The sequence below is a fragment of the Cebus imitator genome, unplaced genomic scaffold, assembly GCF_001604975.1.
Source record: "Cebus imitator isolate Cc_AM_T3 unplaced genomic scaffold, Cebus_imitator-1.0 Scaffold230, whole genome shotgun sequence".
In the NCBI taxonomy this organism is placed as follows: domain Eukaryota; kingdom Metazoa; phylum Chordata; class Mammalia; order Primates; family Cebidae; genus Cebus; species Cebus imitator.
Window position 1 is genome coordinate 40,207 of NW_016107545.1, and position 22,462 is coordinate 62,668.

At 40.5% G+C, this 22,462-nt stretch overlaps 1 protein-coding gene and 1 pseudogene across 1 annotated transcript in view; one reads left to right on the plus strand and one right to left on the minus strand.

Moving 5' to 3' along the window:
* The window catches only part of CYP2C19 (cytochrome P450 family 2 subfamily C member 19), an 82,573-nt gene that overhangs the window by 13,443 nt on the left and 46,668 nt on the right, over positions 1–22,462 (plus strand). The window contains exons 4-5 of the mRNA XM_017497368.2: positions 20,677–20,837; positions 22,002–22,178. Of these exons, the coding sequence (XP_017352857.1) occupies positions 20,677–20,837; positions 22,002–22,178 (338 nt within the window). The remainder of the gene's footprint in view (positions 1–20,676; positions 20,838–22,001; positions 22,179–22,462) is intronic.
* On the minus strand, positions 8,696–17,385 carry LOC108281687 (annotated as a pseudogene).

A 22,462-nucleotide genomic window follows, 5' to 3' on the forward strand; every position in this document is an offset into this window, starting at 1 on the left:
GATTAGGTCTTTTCACATAGTCCCATATTTCTTGGAGACTTTGTTCATTCCCTTTTACCCTTTTTTGTCTAACCTTGTCCTCTCATTTTATTTCAGTCAATTGATCTGTTGAAACTTGTGCATGCTTCGGGAATTTCTTGTGTTGTGTTTTTTAGCTCCGTCAATTGACTTATATTCCTGAGTTGTCTATTCTCGTTAGCATTTCATCAAATCTTTTTTCAAGGTGCTTAGTTTCTTTGCATTTTTTTAGAACCTGTTCTTTTAGCTCACAGAAGTTTCTTATTATGTTTCTTCTGAAGCCTGATTCTGTCAATTCATCACATTCGTTCTCCATCCAGCCTTGTTCCCTTGCTGTTGAGGTGTTGTGATCCCTTGTAGGAGTAGAGGCGTTCTGGTTTTGGGTGTTTTCATCCTTTTTGTGCTGATTTCTTTTGATCTTTGTGTATTTATCCACCTGTCATCTTTTTAGTTGTTGACTTTCAGATTGGGTGTCTGAGTGTACATCCAGTTTGTTGATGATGAAGTTATTTCTTTCTGTGTCTTAGTTTTCCTTCTAGCAGTCGGGCCCCTCTGCTGTAGGACTGCTGAGGTCCACTCCAGGTACTGCTTACCTGGGGATCACCTGCAGTGGCTGCAGAAGAGTAAGGGTTGCTGCCAGTTTCTTCTTCTGCTATCTTTGTCCCAGAAGGATACTCGCCAAATGTCAGTCTGAGCTCTCCTTTATGAGGTGACTCTTTGGATATATGGGGGTCAGGGAGCTGCTTGAGGAGACTCTCTGTCCTTTATAGGAGCTCAAGTGCTGAGCTTTGAGCTCCATTGTTCTTTTAGACCTGCTCTGCAGGTATGTTTAAGTCTGCTGCACCAGAACTCATAAACCCCTTTTTTTCCCTGTGTGCTCTGTCCTTGGGAGTTAGGGCTTTATTTCTGAGTTTCTGTTGTGCTGCTGCCTTTTTTTTCAGGGCTGCCCTGCCCAGTGAGGAGGCAGCCTAGTCACTGTCTGCCTGGAGAGGCTTTACTGAGCTGCTGTGGGCTCCGCCCATCTGTTGTGTGAACTTCCCTGCAGTCCTGTTTATACAGGTGTAGTTAGAACTGCCTTGGCAATGGTGGCCCACCTCTGTAATAGCAGATTCTCTCTGTAGTGGCGGGTTGCCTCAGCAATGCTGGGTTGCCTCAGCAGTGGTGGATTACCTCAATAGTGGTGGAGTGCCTCAGTAATGGTGGACACCCCTCTCTCACAGAGCTGGACCTTCCCAGGTTCAGCTGTGCTTGCTGTCAAACTCTCAACCCAGAGCGTTTCTAATTGCTGTTTTTTTGAGGGGGTGGGTCCAGCTGAGCCTGATCACCTGGCTCCCTGCCTCAGAGCCTTTTTTTTTAGTTGGGGTTGACTCTCTCCCAGGTGTTCCAGTCGCCTGTTGACAAGGTGCTGGGATCTGTGTGATTTCCTGTGCAGTGACCCGCTCTGCCTGCACCAGCTGAAACTGCAGCACTGAGATTTGTGGCACTTTTTTGCCCTGGAGTCTCCTGGCCTTGCTCACTGTTTCAGTCCCCTTTTTAATCAGATGAATGGGCGACTCTGCCTTCCCGTAGCTCCAATCGCCATCTAAAATGGCAGCCAGATGGTGGCCAGACCCATTTATTTTGTATGGAGAACCACCGCCCTGGGGGCACTGGCAAAACAGCCGCACTGGCCAAAACAGCCATGCCGGCCAAACTAGCTGTGCTGGTGACCTGTGGGGCTCCTCTGCCTGGGAATCTCCTGGTCTGTGGGCAATAAAAATTCATCTGGAAATGCGATGTTCACTCACCCTCTGTGCTTTCACTGGGAGCTGCAATCCTGAGCTGCTCCTAATCAGCCATCATCTATTTCTTACTGTTTCTTAGTTTTCCTTCTAACAGTCAGGCCCCTCTGCTGTAGGACTGCTGGAGGTCCATTCCAGACCCTACTTGCCTGGGGCTCACCTGCAGCAGCTGCAAAACAGCGACAGTTGCTGCCAGTTTCTTCTTCTGCTATCTTTGTCCCAGAAGGATACCTGGCAGATGTCATTCTGAGCTCTCCTTTATGAGGTGACTCTTTGGGTATAAAGGGGTTGGGAAGCTGCTTGAAGAGACAGTTTATCCTTTATAGGATCTCAAGTGCTGAGGTGTGAGCTCCATTCTTCCATTCAGAGCTGCTGGGCAGGTACATTTAAGTCTGCTTCAGCAGAACTCATAATGATATTCCCCCCACCAGGTGCTCTGTCTCAGGAAGGTAGGGCTTTATTTATAAGTTTCTATTGTGCTGCTGCCTTTTTTCAGGGATGCCCTGCCCAGTGAGGAGGCAGCCTAGTCACAGTCTTCCAGCAGAGCCATTGCTGATCTGCTGTGGGCTCTGCCCAGCTGCCATGTGAAATTCCCTGCAGTCCTGTTTATAGGGTTATGGTTAGAACTGCCTCAGCAATGGCAGCCCACCTCTGTAATGGCAGACTCTCTCTGTAATGGTGGACTACCTTGGCAATGGCGGACAACTTCAGCAGTGGCAGACTACCTCAGTAGCGGTGGACTGCCTTGGTAATGGCGGATGACCCTCCCCACAGAGCTGGATCCTCCCAGGTTCAGCTGTGCTTGCTGTGAAACTCTCAATCCGGAGCATTTTAGATGGCTGATCTTTGTGGGGGTGGGGCCAGTCATGCCTGATCACCTGGCTCACTGCCTCAGACCCCTTTTCTTTCAGTTCAACAGGCGATTCTGTCTCCCAGGCATTCCAGTCACCAGTTGAAATGTCACCCGGATTTCTGTGAGTTCTTGTGCCAAGATTCACTGCACCAGCTGAAACAGCCATGCTGCGGGCTTGTGGCATTTTTTCACCTGGGCATCTCCTGGCCTGGCCCCCTGTTTCAGTCCCCCTTTTTTTTAGTTGAATGGGCAACTCTGTCTCTCAGGCATTCCAGTCGCCAGTTGAAAAGGCATCTGGATTTGTGTGAGATTTTATGCGGAGACCCACTGTGCCGGCTCTGTTGGAGGTGCTTTTCTGCCCAGGATTCTCCTGGCCTGGCTCCCTATTTCAGTCCCCCTTTTATCAGTTGAATGGGTGACTCTGTTTCCCAGGCACTCCAGTCACCTGTTGAAAAGGTGCCCGGATTTGTGTGGAGACCCACTGCACTGGCTGAAACAGCTGCACTGGAGACTCATGGTGCTGTTTCATTCAGGAAGCTCCTGGCCTGGCTCCCTGTTTCAGTCGACTTTTTATCAGTTGAATGGGCAACTTCGTCTCCCAGGCACTCCAGTCACCAGCTGAAAGAGTGCCTAGACCTGTGTGAGTTTTTTGAGCGGAGAGCCACTGCGCTGGCCAAAACAGCCATGCTGGAGACCCGTGGTGCTCCTCTGCCCGGGAATCTCCTGGTCTGTGAGCAATAAAAATTTGTCTGGAAATGCAGTGATCACTCACCCTCCATGTGCTCGCTGGGAGCTGCAATTCAGAGCTGCTACTACTCTGCCATCTTGGATCCCCTCCTCTCCAGATTTTTAAAAATATATATTTTATTGCACTTTATGTTCTGGGGTACATGTGCTGAACATGCAGGATTGCTGCATATGTACATATATGGCAATGTGGTTTGCCGCTTCCATCCCTGTTACCTATATGTGGCATTTCTACCCATTTTATTTCTCCCCAACTCCCTACTCCCTGCTGTCCCTCCCCTAGTCCTCCCCAACAGACCCTAAACATTTTTCCATGTTTAATGCTTTCTTCAGGAGCTCTTGTAAGGCCAGCCTGGTGGTTACAAAATCTCTCAGCAGTTGCTTGTCTGTGAAGGATTTTATTTCTTCTTCACTTATCAAACTTAGTTTGGCTGGATATGAAATTCTAAGTTTTTAAGTTTTTTCTTTAAGGATGTTGAATATGGCCTCCACTTTCTTCTGGCTTGTAGAATTTCTGCCAAGAGATCTGCTGTGAGTCTGAAGGGCTTCCCTTTGTGGGTAACCTGACCTTTCTCTCTGGCTGCCCTTTACATTTTTTCCTTCATTTCAACACTGATGAATCTGATGATTATGTGTCTCGAGATTGCTCTTCTCAAGGAGTATCATATGAATGTTGGCCTGCCTTGCTAGATTGGGGAAGTTCTCCTGGATAATATCCTGAAGAGTGTCTTCCAACCTGGTTCATTCTCCCCATTACTTTCTGGTACACTGATCAAACACAGATTTGGTCTTTTCACATAATCCTGTAATTCTTGTAGGCTTTGTTCATTTATCTTTACTCTTTTTTCTCTAATCTTGTCTTCACACTTTATTTCATTGGCTTTATCTTCAATCTCTGATATCCTTTTTTTCCACTTGATTGATTCAGGTATTGAAATTTGTGTATGTTTCACAAAGTTCTTGTGCTGTGTTTTCCAGCTCCATCAGGTCATTTATGTTATTCTCTACACTGGCTAGTCTAGTTAGCATTTTGTCTAACCTTTTTTTCAAGATTCTTAGCTTCCTTGTATTGGGCTAGAACATGTTTCTTTAGCTTTGAGAAGTTTGTTATTACCCACCTTCTGAAGCCTGCTTCTGTCAATTCATCAAACGCATTCTCTGTCCAGTTTTGTTTCCTTGCTGGTGAGGAGTTGTGAACTTTTGTAGGAGAAGAGACTTTATGTTTTTTGGAATTTTCAGCCTTTTTGCACGTTCTTTTTATATTCATGGATTTATCTACCTTTGGTCTTTGAAGCTGGTGACCTTTGGATGGGGTCTCTTAGTAGATGTTGTTTTTGTTCACGTTGAAACTATTTCTTTCTGTTTGTTAGTTTTCCTTTTAACAGTTAGGGCCCTCTGCTGCAGCTCTGCTGGAGTTTGCTGGTGGTCCACTCAAGACCCTGCTTGGCCTGAGAATCACCAGCAGAACAGCAAAGATTGCTGTGTGTTCCTTCTTCTGGTAGATTTGTCCCAGAAGGGTACCTGCCAGATGCTAGCCAGAGCTCCCCTGTATGAGGTGTCTGTTGGCCTCTGCTGGGAGGTGTCTCCCAGTCAGATACACAGGGGTCAGATAGCTACTTGAGGAGGCAATCTGTCCATTATTAGAGCTTGAACACTGTGCTGGGAGATCTGCAGTTCTCTTCAGAGCTGCCAGGCAGGAACCCTTAAGTCTGCTGAAGCTGTACCCACAACTGCCCCTTTTCCTAGATGCTCTGTCCCAGGAAGGTGGGGGCTTTATTTATAAGTCCCTGATGGGCTGCTGCCTTTTTTCAGAGATGCCCTGCCCAGTGAGAAAAGAGTCTAATGACACGTCTCCCTGCATAGGTCTTGCTGAGCTGTGGTTATACAACACATAAAAGTTATACAACACTTGAAAACCAAATGTTTAATAGTTTTTGCCTTGTGTCAACTGGCCATAGTAAAAGTGGAACAATTTTTTAGTATTGAAAGATGCAATAAACTATATTTTGGAACTTACTTTTCAAGAAGAAGAAGAAACAAAGACTTCAACAAAATTAAGGGCAAATACAGATCCTAGCAAAGTCATCCTGACATCACGGAGGCCGTGTGCTTGCTATATGTAAAACTTGATTCCCCCCAACAACATACAGAAAACAAAAATTGCACTGCTTTTGTAGTTATGTCTACAATCTACGTTTCCCTTATGTATACTAAGCTACAACAAAACACTTCACAGTTGCAAACCTTTCCTCATTCCCCTGAACTAAAAATAGCTCAAGATGTTATTAGTTCTTAAAATCCCCAGTAGAATAACCTCTAAAAATAATCTTGACCATTTTCTTGGCTGTTTCCCCAAGGCAACTGGTCTCTTTAAAGAATGCACACACACCAAGAAAGTCCTACCCATGTTTTCTCAACCCCATTTAGACACATTTGAAAAGACCTGATTTCTGTGGGAGAGATGGCTGTAGGTTTCAGAAGGGCCACACACTAGACGTGAAGCATCTTTTATTTTTTAAAAGCTATTAAGACTGTGAATTTTTTTTAAACCCCAATACCATGTGTCCAATAATTCTTTCACCCCAAAATATAAAATCTTATGCTTATAATTTTATAATCCTCAGTAAGCTATGGAATATTGCATATATTTAATACCTATCAGCAACCTAGAAGTAGATGGCATCCGTGTGTTTGTCATACCAACTTTCCAAATAACCTGATTCACCAATTATTGACTGCTCTGGCCTGGGGCTCTCTGACTGCCTCAGAAACCACCTCTTTGGAACTTTCATTTCCACTACTTTTTTTTTTTTTTAAACCTGCACCTCAAGCTTTTTCCATTATCCCAGCTTCTCTGTCGATTCTGTCCCTTGTAAAGTAACCTCATCTGAGAACCTGCAATTATCTTTTACCAACACATGATAAGCCTTAGCAACCTAGGGACTATGATAACTCTGGTCTTGGCCTAAGTTTACATAAGAACATGATAGTTTGGTGACCTCGTGGAGAGAAATCTAAATGACATCAGTATCTTATAATAAACAAAGGTAGCCAAGATCAAGTATTTCCGTTCTGAGTTTAAAAACAACTGATCCTAAGCAACAGGCAGAGATGTTAATACAGGAGATACATTTGTATATGTGAACTCTTGTGTGCTTGTGAAAGACTTTATCCCCAAAGTCAAGTCAAGACAAAATGAAAGCAAAATGGACAATGAGTCAATGTAACAATGCAACAAAAAGAACAGGATCCAAGCTTCTTGCTGCAAATACTGAACTAGAATCATTTTCTTTATAAATTTGACAGGAAGGCAGTAGTTATGACATTTATCTAATAAGAGAATACCTTCAGGCCACACCTGTGTCCTGAAGCAACTCAAAGTTCAATGAATATTGGGGGTCAATGGTGGGGACTCATGTACCTTTTGTCTGTAAGAATGGCAGCCAAACTACCTCAGGGTCTCAAGGGACTGAGAGACCTCAGAAAGGAACCATTACCAGGGCTAGATCTAGGCCTTTCTTTCAGGAGTCAAAGTCAGAAGAACCCAAGGAGACCATAACTTCATGGCAAAGACACCATGGCATTTTATTAGCATTACAAAAGTCAACCAATGATATTTTCATTGAAATATCTGCACTGAATGATGATTCAGCATATGAGGGATGTATTTGGAGAAGGCACATAAGGTAGAACATCAGCAAATCTTGCCAGTTGGCTGAAACAAAAATGAGCTAGTTAAACCTGGCCGGAGGCCTGTTAGGGCTGTGTTCTCACTGTGGCCTGGCTAAAAACCAGTGGCATTAAGAAAGTGTCATATTTCCCACTTCTGGGTGTGGTCCTTCTCTCAAAAGGCCTGTGTCCCTAAATATATCTGTCCAGGTCAGTTTTCCTAAGTTCTGGTTCCAAAAATAGGCTCAGGGCTGGCAGAAATCATTCAGGAAGCTTCTTGAAGGCCCTCTCTTTATTTCTCAGTCTGACTTTCAGCTTGTCCCAGGTACTGTAAGCAGCCTCAGCTTCCCAAGGCCACTAGCAACTTCTACTTTTCCTAATATCTTTAGTTTTCCATGGTACTTGTTGTGACCATTTGTTGGACTAGTTGTCCCCAATTAACTGCACCTCCACTTAACACCCTTTTCTTGAATCTGGGCTGGGCTTGTCGCTTGTTCAGTAAATAGAAGGCATACTTCAATTCTCTTCTGATTAGAAAAAAATCATTATCACCAGTAGAGGGCAGTAGAAGGGACACTGTGACAATTCTGGACTTAAGTCTTCAAAAGGCCTGATCATTTCTGCTTTCGAGCTCTTGGGAGCTCTAAGCTGCATGGGAGAGGTCTAGCTACCCTGCCATCCAGGCCACTGAAGGAGACTACATGGAGAAGGAGAGCCTCAGGACTGCAAGCAGAGAGAGAAGCTCAGCCATCCCAGTCTCTGCCAACTTGCTGACCACATGAGTGGTCACCTGAAGACTCGCAGAAGAACAGCCCAGCTGAACCCAGCACAGATTGAAGAACAGTTAGGGGTGGGGTTGTTTTAAGCCACTAAAGTTTTGGGGTAAATGTCAGCAGCATTTGACAACCAAAAACACTGGTCATTTATAGATGCCTTTTTTTCCAAGTGCAAGAGAATTACTCAAATGAAAAGAAGATATGGCAAATGTTTACCCACTGCAACCTTCTCAGTCAACAGCTGAACTGTAATTGGTCATTGACTGAAAATAAAAAGCCACACCTCTTATCTTAATTCATAAATTCCATGATTCTTTTTCTGACTCTTTAATGCCAATGCAAGCTTCTGACGGTCTCAGGCACTGGCTTAATTTTCATTTAGCCAAAAATAGAAGCCATTAGAATGAGTTATCCGTTACTGAATACATGATGGTAAATGAGACTGTTCTCCCTTTTCTAGGATATTGTTACTTAATTTTCTCAAATTATTTCTTTTTATCATCCCCTGCAATGAGAAAAAAATTAAACTGGTTAAGGTTAAAAAAGAAAAAAAAAAGCCTATAACTAGAATTTGAATCCCCATAATCTGCAAAATATAGCACACAATTTAACTGCATCCTAAATTTAAAACAAAATTCTATAAAATATAACATTGTCTACATTGTGGAGATGATTTCTTCTTATCTGAGGAAATAAGTAATTGGGAAGCAGGTATTGTTGAATTAAAACGCAGTGGTCTTTAAATGGTTTCAAATTTTGCCTATCAAAATGTAGTCAACCTCAGTGCAAGCCTTCAAAATCCAAATTTTGTCTTCACATAAACTTTCTTATGTCTGTTCTTGATCTTTTTAGGGAAAGGGTGAAAGTCCACATCTATTTCTATGCTCACATTTTGGCAGATTTTCTCATCTGAAACTTTTGTGCTGTTGTATCAGGACCACATTTTTATAGACTCTAGCATTGTCTCCTCTCATTTCTGCACAGAGTGGCATTGAAGTACAAGGCAGGAGGGGACTCTGAGCTCTACTAATCTGGTCTGCTAGAGAATATTTATTATTTGTATATTCGTGCCCTTTCCTCTTGCTTTTCTGCTCTTCTTCAATCCTGCACTGTAGTGTTTCAAAATAATGTTGGACTCCCATCTAGCTAAATTTGTACTGTGCTCCTGTCTGGACCATTCCTGATCTCTGAGACTGCATCATCTGGATGGTTTTGGGAACATCAATATCACAGTCAACACTTTTCTCTCTGATGATGTCAATAAGAATATCAATCACAATGAACATTCCTGTCCAATTAATTCCAGTACAGCAGTGCTTCATGACTGGCCCTGCATCCATGATGCTCTCCTGCTTATGGTGCACCTTCTCCAGGAAGTCCAGGATGCCCTTGGAGTCTCTGGGCACTCTACGATCCAGCCAGGTCCAAAAGTGGTATTGCCAGACGATTTTTCCATATTATCTTGTCCAACCTTTGAAAGTTTAAGTTCTCTTAGCATACAGTCATGAGAAGTGTGTTCTTTAACATTCCTAACATGCATGACCCCACATTCTTTTTTATTATTATACTCTAAGTTCTGGGATACATGTACAGATCTTGCAGGATTTTTACATAGGTATATACCTGCCATGGTGGTTTGCTGCCTCCATCTCCCTGTCACCTACATTAGATATTTCTCCTAATGTTATCATTGCCCACACCCCAACAGAACCAAGTGTGTGATATTCCCCTCCCTGTGTCCATGTGTTCTCATTGTTCAACACCTGCTTATGAGTGAGAAAATGTGGTGTTTGTTTTTCTGTTCTTGTGTTAGTTTGCTCAGAATGATGATTTCAAGCTTCATCCATGTCCCTGCAAAGGACACTAACTCATCGTTTTTCTTTTGTTGTTTTGTTTTAATATATATATATTTTTTATTGCACTTTAGGTTCTGGGGTACATGTGAAGAACATGCAGGATTATTGCATAAGTACATACCCAGCAATATGGTTTGCTGCCTTCATCCCCATCACCTATATCTGGCATTTCTCCCATGTTATCCCTCTCCAACTCACTACCCCCCACTGTCACTCTGCTAGTCCCCCCCAACAGACCACAGTGTGTGATGCTCCCCTCCCTGTGTCCATGTGTTCTTATTGTTCAACACCCACCTATGAGTGAGAACATGTGGTGTTTGATTTTCTCTTCTTGTGTTGGCTTCCTGAGAATGATGGTTTCCAGATTCATCCATGTCCCTACAAAGGACATGAATTCATCATTTTTTATGGCTGCATAGTATTCCATGCTGTATGTGTACCACATTTTCCCTGCCAGTCTATCATTGATGGGCATTTGGGTTGATTCCAAGTCTTTGCTGTTGTAAATAGTGCTGAAATAAACATACATGTACATGGGCCTTTATAATAGAATGATTTATAATCCATTGGATATATACCTAGTAATGGGATTGCTGGGTCAAATGGTATTTCTAGTTTCAGATTCTTGAGGCATTGCCACATTGTCTTCCACAATGGTTGAACTAATTTACACTCCCACCCACAGTGTAAAAATGTTCCTATTTCTCTACATCCTCTCCAGCATCTGTTGTCTCGAGATTTTTAAATGATCACCATTCTAACTGGCGTGAGATGGTATCTCAATGTAGTTTTGATTTGCATTTCTCTAATGACCAGTGATGATGAGCATTTTTTCATGTTTGTTGGCGTCATATATGTCTTCTTTTGAAAAGTGTCTGTTCATATACTTCTACCACTTTTGAATGGGCTTGTTTGTTTTTTTCGTGTAAACCTGTTTAAGTTCTTTGTAGATTCTGGATATAAGTCCTTTTTCAGATGGGTAGATTTCAAAGAATTTTTCCCATTCTGTTGGTTGCTAGTTCACTCTAATGATTATTTCTTTTGCTGTACAGAAGCTCTGGAGTTTAATTAGATCCCATTTGTCACTTTTGGCTTTTGTTGCCATTGCTTTTGGTGTTTTAGTCATGAAGTCCTTGCCTCTGCCTATGTCCTGAATGGTTTTTCTAAGTTTTATTCTAGGGCTTTTATGGTGTTAGGTCTTATGTTTAAGTCTTTAATCCATCTGGAGTTAATTTTAATGTAAAGTGTCAGGAATGGGTCCAGCTTCTGCTTTCTGCACATGCAAATTTTCCCAACAGCATTTATTAAACAGGGAATCCTCTCCCCATTGCTTGTTTTTGTCATGTTTGTTAAAGATCGGATGGTTGTAGATGTGTGGTGTTGCCTCTGAGGCCTCTGTTCTGTTCCATTGGTCTATATCTCTGTTTTGGTACCAGTACCATGCTGTTTTGATTACTGTAGCCTTGTGGTATAGTTTGAAGTCAGGCAGTGTGATGCCTCCAGCTTTGTTCTTTTTGCTTAGAATTGACGTGGCTATGCAGGCTCTCTTTTGGTTCCATATGAAGTTTAAGGTGGTATTTTCAGTTCTGTGAAGAGGGTCATAGGTAGCTTGATGGGGATAGTATTAAACCTATAAATTACTTTGGACAGTATGGCCATTTTCACAATATTCATTCTTCCTAACCATGAGCATGGAATGTTTTTCCATCTGTTTGTGTCCTCTCTTATTTCCTTGAGCAGTGGTTTGTAGTTCTCCTTGAAGAGGTCCTTTACATCCTTTGTCAGTTGTATTCGCAGGTATTTTATTCTCTTTGTAGCTATTGTGAATGGCAATTCATTCTTGATTTGGCTCTGTTTAAATCTGTTATTGGTGTATAGGAATGCTTGTGATTTCTGCACATTGATTTTGTATCCTAAGACTTTGCTGAAGTTGCTTATCAGTTTCAGGAGATTTTGGGCAGAGACGATGGGGTCTTTTAAATATACAGTCATATCATCTGCAAATAGAGACTATTTGATTTTCTCCTTTCCTAATTGAAGACACTTTATTTGTTTTACTTGCCTGATTGCTCTGGCTAGAACTTCCAATACTATATTGAATAGGAGTCGTGAGAGAGGGCATCCTTGTCTAGTGGCAGATTTCAAAGGGAATGCCTCCAGTTTTTGCCCATTCTGTATGATATTGGCTGTGGGTTTGTCATAAATAGCCTTTACTATTTTGAGACATATTCGATCAATACCTAATTTTTTGAGAGTTTTTAGCATAAAATGCTGTTGAATTTTTTCGAAGGCCTTCTGTGAATCTGTTGAGATAGTCATGTGTTTTTTGCCTTTAGTTTTGTTTATGTGATGGATTACATTTATAGATTTGTGTATGTTGAGCCAGCCTTGCATCCCTGGGATGAAGTCTACTCGATCATAATGGATAAGCTTTTTGATGTCCTGTTGCATATGGTTTGCCTGTATTTTGTTGAAGATTTTTGCACCGATGTTCTTCAGGGACATTGGCCAGAAATTTTCTTTTTTAGTTGTGTCTCTGCCGGGCTTTGGTATCAGGATAATGTTGGTCTCATAAAATGAGTTAGGCAGGATTCCCTTTTTTTGTATTGTTTGGAAGAGTTTCAGAAGGAATGGTACCAGCTCCTCTTGGTATGTCTGGTAAAATTCGGCTGTAAAACCGTGTGGACCTGGACTTTTTTTGATTGGTAGGCTATTAATTGCTGCCTCAACTTCAGACCTTGTTATTGGTCTATTTAGAGATTCAAATTCTTCCTGGTTTAGTCTTGGGATTGTGTAAGTGTCTAGGAATTTATCCATTTTTTTCTAGTTATACTGTTTATGTGCATAGAGTTGTTTGTAGTAATCTCTGATGGTAGTTTGTATTTTTGTGGCACCAGTAGTGATATCTCCTTTATCATTTTTTATTGCCTCTATTTGAATCTTCTCTCTTTTCTTTTTTATTAGTCTGGTTAGTCGTCTGTTCCTTTTGTTGATCTTTTCAAAAAAACCACTTCCTGGATTCATTGATTTTTCTGTAGTGTGTTTGTCTCTATCTCCTTCAGTTCTGTGCTGATCTTAGTTATTTCTTGTCTTCTGCTAGCTTTTGAATTTGCTCTTCCTTTTCTAGTTCTTTTAATTGTGATGATAGGGTGTCAATTTGAGATCTCTCCTCACTTCTCATGTGGGCATTTATTGCTATAAATTTCCCTCTAGACACTGCTTTAAATGTGTCCCAGAGATTCTGGTACATTGTGTCTTCATTCTCATTGGTTTTGAAGAACATCTTTATTTCTGCCTTCGTTTCATTATTTATCCAGTATTCACTCAGGAGCAAGTTTTTCAGTTTCCATGTAGTTGTGAAGTTTTGAGTGAGTTTCTTAATCCTGAGTTCTAATTCAATTGCACTGTGGTCTGAGAGACTGGTTGTTATGATTTCTGTTCTTTTGTGTTTGCTGAGGAGTGATTTACTTCCATTTATGTGGTCAATTTTAGAGTAAGTGCGATGTGGTGCTGAGAAGAATGTATATTGTGCGGATTTGCAGTGGAAAGTTCTGTAGATGTCTGTTAGATCAGCTTGTTCCAGATCTGAGTTCAAGTCCTGAATATCCTTGTTAATTTTCTGTCTTGTCAATATGTCTAATATTGATGGTGGAGTTTTAAAGTCACCCCCTACAATGGTGTGGGAGTCCAAGTCTCTGTGTCATTAAGGGCTTGCTTTATGTATCTGAGCGTTCTTGTGTTGGGTGCATATATGTTTAAGGTAGTTAGCTCTTCTTGTTGCATTGATCCCTTTACCATTATGTAATGTCCTTCTTTGTCTCTTTTGATCTTTGTTCGTTTAAAGTCCATCTTATCAGAGACTAGGATTGTAATCCCTGCTTTTTTTTTTGCTCTGCATTTGCTTGGTAAATCTTCCTCCTTCCTTTTATTTTGAGTGTTTGTGTGTCTTTGCATGTGAGATGGGTCTTCTGAATACAGCATACCAATTGGTCTTGACTCATTCTCCAATTTACCAGTCTGTGTCTTTTAATTGGGACATTTAGCCCATTTACATTTAAGGTTAATATTGTTATGTGTAAATTTTCTCCTGCCATTTTGATACTAACTGGTTGTTTTGCCTGTTGGTTTATGCAGTTTCTTCATTGTGTCGATGGTCTTTAACATTTGGTACAGTTTTGCATGGCTGGTACTGGTTGTTCCTTTCCATGTTTAGTGCTTCCTTCTGGAGTCTTGTAAGGCAGGCCTGGTGGTAATTAAATCTCTCAGCAATTTCTTGTACATAAAGGATTTTGTTTCTCCTTCACTTATGAAGCTTAGTTTGGCTATGAATGGATATGAAATTCTGGGTTGAAAGTTCTTTTCTTTAAGGATGTTAAATATTAGCCCCCACTCTCTTTTGACTTGTAGGGTTTCTGCAGGGAGATCTGCTGTGAGTCTGAAGGGCTTCCCTTTGTGGGTCACCTGATCTTTATGGCTGCCCTTAGCATTTTTTCCTTCATTTCAACCCTGGTGAATCTGATGATTGTGTGCCTTGGGGTTGCTCTTCTTGAGGAATGCTTTGTTGTGTTTTCTGTATTTCCTGGATATGAATGTTCTCCTGCATTGCCAGGTTGAGGAAGTTCTGTTGGAGAATATCCTGAAGAGTGTTTTTCAACTTGAATTCATTCTCCCCATCGCATTCAGATACACCCATCAAATATAGATTAGGTCTTTTCACATAATCCCATATTTCTCATAGGCTTTGTTTATTTCTTTTCACTCTTTTTCTCTAATCTTGCCTTCTCATTTTATTTCATTGAGTTGATCTTCAATCTCTAATATCCTTTCTTTGCTTGATTGATTTGGCTATTGAAACTTATGTATGCTTCACGAAGTTTTTGTGCTTGTTCAGCTCCATCAAGTTGTTTATGTTCTTCTCTAAGCTGGTTATTATAGTTAGCATTTTGTCTAACCTTTTTTCAAGGTTCTTAGTTTCTTTGCATTATATTAGAACATGTTCCTTTAGCTCACAGAAGTTTGTTATTATTCACCTTCTGAAGCCTGCTTCTGCCAATTCATCAAACTCATTCTCTATCCTGTCTTGCTGCCTTGCTGGTGAGGAGTTGTGATCCCTTGGAGAATGAGAGGCTTTCTGGTTTTTAGTGATTGCATATTTTTATGCTTGTTTCTTCCCATATTTGTGGATTTGTCTACCTTTGGTCTTTGAAGTTGGTGACTTTAGAATGGTATCCCTGAGTGGATGTCCTTTCTGATGATGTTAAAGCTATTTCTTTTTGTTTTTTAGTTTTCTTTCTAACAGTCAGGCAGGCCCCTCTGCTGCAGGATTGCTGGATGTCCACTCCAGACCCTGCTTGCCTGGGAATCACCTGTGGGTGCTGAAGAACAGCAAGGATTGCTGCCTGTTCCTGCCTTTGGTAGCTTCATCTCAGAAAGGTATCTACCAGAAGTTAGCCAGAGCTCTCCTGTATGAGGTGTCTCTTTGGATATATGGGGGTCAGGGAACCAATTGAGGAGGCAATCTGTCCCTTATCAGAGCTCAAGTGCTTTGTTGGAATCTTCGTTGGTCCCTTCACGGCTGCTGGGCAGGGACGTTTAAATCTGCTTCAGTGGAACTGACAACTGCCCCTTTTCCCAGGTGCTCTGTACCGGGAAATTTGGGCTTTGTTTATAAGTCCCTGATGGGGTGCTTAATTTTTTCAGAGATGCACTGTCTAGCAAGGAGGAAGTCTAGTCACAGTCTGCCTGCAGAGGCATTGCTAAGGTGCCACAGGCTCCACCCAGCTTCTGTGTAAACTTTCTTGTGCTTTTGTTTACACAGGTAAGGTTAGAACTGCCTCGGTATTGATGGACTGCCTTGATAATGGCAGACTGTCTCGATAATGGCAGACTGTCTCGATAATGGCAGACTGCCTCAATAATGGCAGATGCCCATCCCCCCACCAAGCTCGAACATCCCAGGTTGAGCTCAAAGTACTGTGCTGGCTGCCAAAATCCCAAGCCAGTGGGATTCAGTTTGCTGGTATCTTTGGGGGTGGGACCCACTGAGCCAGAACACCTGGCTCATCACCTTCAGCCCCCTTTCTCTCAGGGGTATGTGTAGCTCTGTCTCATAAGTGTTCCACTCACCAACCCAAACGGCCACTCAGATTTGTGCTGGAAACCTGTGGCACCAGCTGAATCAGCTGCCCAGATTTGCAATGGAAACCCACAGTGCCTGTTGGCCCGGTGGGAATCTCCTGGTCTGTGGGCTGGAAAGACCGCAGGAGAAGTGCGGCATCCAAACCGGTGTGCCAGAGTGGCTGGAAACCTCCCCAATGGCCTCTGTTGGGGGGGGGGTCCTCTGGGCCACTGCATTTGCCGGGTGATGCAGTGCCCCACAGTGCCTTGATTTGCTCTGCTTGGGCTACACCCACTATCCAACCAGTCCCATTGAGATGAACCTGGTACCTCAGTTGGAAATGCAGAGATTAGTCGCCTTCTGCATTGCTCTCACTGGGAACTGCACTCTGGAGCTGTTCCTATTTGGCCATAATGGCAGAAGTCAACCCCATATTCTTTAAGAGCATACTCATCTGGCCATTATTTGACACATTTACTCAATCCTCACTCCACTTCTTTTGTTGTTATGACAATCACCCAGAAATTTCTTGGAACACCATCTGCCAAAAGTCATTTACCATGTTTTGCAGGCAACCTTGTGTGGTAATGTAACTCTTTTTGGTGTTTGAATTGTTGCACTTGGTTTCAAATTCAGGCACGATGATATTTGCATTGACATAATCTGAAACAAGCTCATGGGGTTCACTGTCATTTAAGATAACCCTGGTATGATCAAAGGGCAGGGTGTTTTATATCCATTTTTGTTTTTGTTTTCTTACCTTTGACCCTCTTTTTGGCTGCAGAGAAGTGTGCACTCTTGTTGTTGTAGTGTCTCAAATTCTTCCCAAAAGCCTTGTTTGACTTTATCTGTGGTCTCAGCTAATTTGCTTAGTTCCCGAACTCTTTCTATTGTAACAGCATTTATATGAGTCATATTAAGGGGCTGCTTGAGTTGTAGTACTGTACAAAATGTTTCCACCATAGTATTCTTCTTGTAATGTTCCACAAGATCTGTCAAAGAATCAAACCATTCTCCTCCGTCAATGTCATATTTCAATTCTTGACAGCAAATCATGAAATGGGGTCACTTTAGACTTGCCATCATTACTTTTCCCTTTGTTTTCACTGGTGCACACAGAAAGAACAAAATCTCTAGGGTGGCTCTGGCTCTCTTTTGCATGAAAGCTACCATGCTTTCCTTTTTCAGTTAATAGTTTCTCTGCCTCTTTCCCAGAGAAGTGTCCATAAAATCACCTTTCAGAGATAGGATCTGCACAGTTCATAGGATATTTATGCTCAATAACATCTCCATTCTTCTCTTTTAACTGCCCATGATGTCCCATGTTATATTGGATCAACTCAGCTAAAGTGACAAACTTCTTCCCTCCATACAGTTTATAATAATCACCAGTGTTCTGAATCTTTATGTGGATGACAGCTCCATTTCTTCTAGTAGAAAGTGTGAAGTCTCCAGGATTACTTTTGCTAGGCCTTGCCAAAAAACTGCCATCAACTCCTCTTGTCAACACTAGGTTTTCTGCCTCCACACCAGGGATATTTGGATGAAATAATCTCCATGATGTCATGTCCCTCCTGCCCTCCAGCTCCGCAATGGATCCCTCCTTGTTCAGGCTCCACTGGGCTTGGTCACATCAGGCTGGTCCAAGGGAGGCTTGCTCAGGACTGGAGGCAGGGCAGAGCCAGCTGGCCATGCAGAAACCCCCCTCCAGGCCTGGGGATGCTGGAGACTATGCAGCTGCCCCCAGGCCCAGCTCACTTCTCCTCCACCCCCTGGGAGCTCTTTAAATATAAAGTTTAATATCTCAAAATAATAAGAGCTATTTATGACAAACCCATAGCCAATATCATATTGAATGGGCAAAAGCTGGAAGCATTTTCTTTGAAAACCAGCACAAGACAAGGATGCCCTCTCTCACCACTCCTGTTGAACATTGTATTGGAAGTTCTGGCCAGAACAATCAGGCAGGAGAAAGACATGAAGGGTATTTAAATAGGAAGAAAGGAAGTGAAATTGTCTCTGTTTACAGATGACATAATTGTATATTTAGAAAACCCTATTGTTTCAGCCACCAAATTCTTTAAGCTGATAAGCAACTTCAGTAAAGTCTCAGGACACAAAATCAATGCACAAATATCGCAAGCATTCCTATATACCAATAAGAGTCAAGCAGAGAGACAAATCATGAGTGAACTCCCATTCAAAATGACTATAAAGAGAATAAAATACCTAGGAATGCAACTTTCAAGGGATGTGAAGGACCTCTTCAAGGAGAATTACAAACCACTCTTCAAGGAAATAAGAGAGGACACAAACAGATGGAAAAACATTCCATGCTCATGAATAGAAAGAATCAATATTGTGAAAATGGCCATATTACCTAAAGTAATTTATAGATTCAATGCTATTCCCATCAAACTACCATTGACTTTCTTCTCAGAACTTTGAAAAAACTACTTTAAATTTCATATGAAGCAAAAAAAAAAAAAAAGTCTGTATAACAAAGACAATCCTAAGTAAAAAGAACAAAGCTGAAGGCATCACACCACCTGACTTCAAACTATACTACAAGGCCACAATAACCAAAACAGCATGGTACTGGTACCAAAAACAGATATATATATACAGATCAGAGCCCTCAGAAGTAACACCACACGTCCACAACCAACTAATCTTCAACAAACCTAACAAAAACAAGCAATGGGGAAAGGATTCCTTATTTAATAAATGGTGTTGGAAAAACTGGCTAGCCATGTGCAGAAAATAGAAACTGGACCCCTTCCTTACATATTATACAAAAATTAACTCAATATGGATTAGAGACTTAGTGTAAGACCTAAAACCATAAAAACCATAGAAGAAAACCTAGGCAATACCATTTAGGATATAGGCATGGACAAAGACTTTGTGACTAAAACACCAAAGGCAATGGCAACAAAAGTCAAAATTGACAAATGGGATCTAATTAAACTAAAGAGCTTCTGCACAGCAATAGAAACTCTCGTCAGAGTGAGCAGGCAATCTACAGAATGGAAGAACATTTTTGCAATCTATCCATCTGACAAAGGTCTAATATCCAGAATCCACAAGGAGCTTAAACAAGTTTACAAGAAAAAAACAAACATCCCTATCAAAAAGTGGATGAAGGTTATGAACAGACACTTCTCAAAAGAAGACATTTAAGTGGTCAACAAATACATGAAAAAAAGCTCATTATCACTGGCCATTAAATAATACAAATCAAAACCACAAATACCATCTCGTGCCAGTTACAATGGCTGTAATTAAAAAGTCAGGAAACAACAGATGCTGGCAAGAATGTGGAGAAATAAGAACACTTTTATGCTGTTGGTGGGAGTACAAATTAGTTCAACCGTTGTGGAAGACAGTGTGATGATTCCTCAAGTATCTAGAACCCGAAATTCCATTTGATCCAACAATCCCATTACTGGGTATATACCCAAAGAGTAGTAAATCATTCTACTATAAAGACACATGCACATGTATGTTTATTGAAGTACTATTTATGATAGCAAAGACTTGGAACAACCCAAATGCCCATCAACGATAGACTGAATAAAGAAAACATGGCATATATACACCATGGAATACTATGCAGCCATAAAAAAGGATGAGTTCATGTCTTTTTGAGGGACATGGATAAATCTGGAAACCGTCATTCTCAGCAAACTAAAACAAAAACATAAAACAAAACACGACATGTTCTAACTCATAAGTGAGAGTTGAACAATGAGAACACACAGATACAAGGAGGGGAGCATCACACACTGGGGCCTGTCAAGTGGTGGGAAGCAAGGGGCAGGAGAGCTTTAGGACAAATACCTAATGCATGTGGGGCTTAAAACCTAGTTGACAGATTCATAGGTGCAGTAAACCACCAAGGCACATATATACCTATGTAACAAACTTGTACCTTTTGCACATGTGTCTCAGAACACAGTAAAATTTAAAATGTTTTAAAATACAAAGTTTATCAATCACTTGAATACAACAACTTTATTTTAGAGATCCTCCACAAACCCAGAAAACCTTTCCTATAATTTAAGTTATTTAGCTATTAAATAATAGACTTTGCCTAATCAATGTCAAATTTCAAATTAGTTAAATTTGAAGAATGATTAGAGATGATGGGCATTTAGTTCCCAAAGAAGAAAATTCAGTTTTGAAAAACTAAATAAGAAATAAAAAACTCCATTTATCAATTTACTTTTTCTCTTTTTGCCTTACCTGGGATTTATATTTCAAATAAAAAGTTTTCATTTAATTTTTTGGCAAACGAATCTTTGTTAGACATACTATTCATTTATATTTGTTTTCCTTCTCATAAAAAACATTCTGCTTCTTACATTTATTTCCTCAAATACATGAATTTACCCACAATCTCTCTAGTTCCTCTCTACTGGCTCAACACATGATTCTTTCAGCTATTCATTATATATAAAAAGCTTTGAAATCTCCGATTATTCTCCTTTCTACCTCAGTGCCTTTGTTGTCTACAGACTTTGCAGACTGATGTGATTTCCTCTGAAACTTGAATTACTAGGTTTTTAAAAAAGTCTCTCTCTCTCTCTTTTTTTCCCCCAAAGTAAAGGCAAATAGGCTGTGAATGTAAATTTAGAATTTGAACAACCATTATTTAACCAGCTAGGTTGTCATTGGTCAACGCGGGATTAATATAATAGTGATGTGTTGATTTTATGCAAGCCAAGCACTTTTTTGCTGTTAAGGGAATTTGTAGGTAAGATATTGCTTAAAATGTCAAACTATTACTATTTGTTAACAAAGTGTTTTATATCTAAAGTTTAATAGTATTTTAAAATTGTTTCTAATTCTTTAGCCTCACCCTGTGATCCCACTTTCATCCTGGGCTGTGCTCCCTGCAATGTGATCTGCTCCATTATTTTCCAGAAACGTTTTGATTATAAAGATGAGCAATTTCTTAACTTGATGGAAAGGTTGAACGAAAGCACCAAGATTTTGAGCACCCCCTGGCTCCAGGTAAGACCAAGATTTTTGTTTCCTGAGAAACCACTTATACTATTTTTTTCTGACAAATCCAAAATTCTATATGAACCAAGCTCTGAAGTGCATTTCTGAATACTACAGTCATACCCAGACAACCATAGGGTGAATATCTGGGAAAGATGCCCAATCCTTTTATTTTATGCACAAGAAACAAATGCCTCAATATAGGCTTGGCTTCTAAGCCCATTAGCTCCCTGATCAGTGTTTTCTTCACTCAACTCCAAAGCCTTGTTTTTATGAAGTACTTTGGTGACAGCCCAAAAGCATGCCCATATCACGCCATGGACATCCAGGCACTTTGGAGGCTTCCATTACTCATAAGACTTGTTCTCCAATTCACACTTTGTCATATTATGTGGCAAATATCCTAATCTAAAAGACATTATCTCCTTCCAGGAGGGAGAATATTGGGACCATTGAAGCTTCCAAAAAACACTGAATAAGGCAGGGATGTTTGATATCTCAGTTGGAATTCTAGCTGACGAGATAGCTGGGTTAGGAATGACAAAATTTTTGGTTTTATGGTGTATGAATCATAAACAGACATCACACTTTTACCCTGTGCTGAATTCGTGTGTTTTATACTCTACCTAAATAATAATTGTGTAATATTAAAGAAGTCATTTAACTGCTCCTGTACACATTTGGAATTTGAAGTATGTTTGAGCCCCTCCTACTACTAAAATGCTAATTTCATTTCAGAGGCTGCTTGATAGAAATCAACAAAGCAGGGACTAGCTTTGTACTATTAATCAGATTGTCCAAACTCTCTTAACCTATGCTGCCATCTACAAAATGCAAATGTATTAATTTATACTATCTTATATTTCAAGATTGTAGGGAAGAATTGTTGTAAAAAGTAAGAGAATTTATAAATATAAAGATGCTTTTATACTATAAACAGGAGGTATGAGTCTAGGAAATGATTATCATCTTTGATTTTCTGGTCAAAATTTTCTTCCTCAAATCTTTTATTATCAGAGAATTACTACATATGTACAATAAAAAATTTCTCTATCAAGATATACAATATATTTTATTTATATTTGTAGCTGTAATTTACAACCAGAGCATGGTATATGGTATATATGCCTTTATTAAATGCTTTTAATTTAATAAATTATTGTTTTCTCTTAGGTCTGCAATAGTTTTCCTCCTTTCATCGATTATTTCCCGGGAACCCATAACAAGTTACTTAAAAACATTGCTTTGATAAAAAGTTTTATTTTGGAGAAAGTAAAAGAACACCAAGGATCAGTAGACATTAACAACCCTCGGGACTTCATTGATTGCTTCCTGATCAAAATGAAGAAGGTAAAATGTTAACAAAAGCTTAGTTAAGTGACTGCTTGTGTATTTGTGATTCACTGACTAGTTCTGTGTTTACTAGGGATGTTTAACTGGTCAAGCAGAATTGCTTGAGAAGCACTTTAAGTTTTTATTGTATGCATGAATATCCAGTAAGCATCATGGAAAATATAAAATTAAATTGTTAAATAATTAGAGTACATAGACAAGATTGTTTACATAAAAATAATCTACCTAAACAATAAAGATGGTCAAATAGGAACAGCCCCAGTCTGCAGATTCCAGCAAGA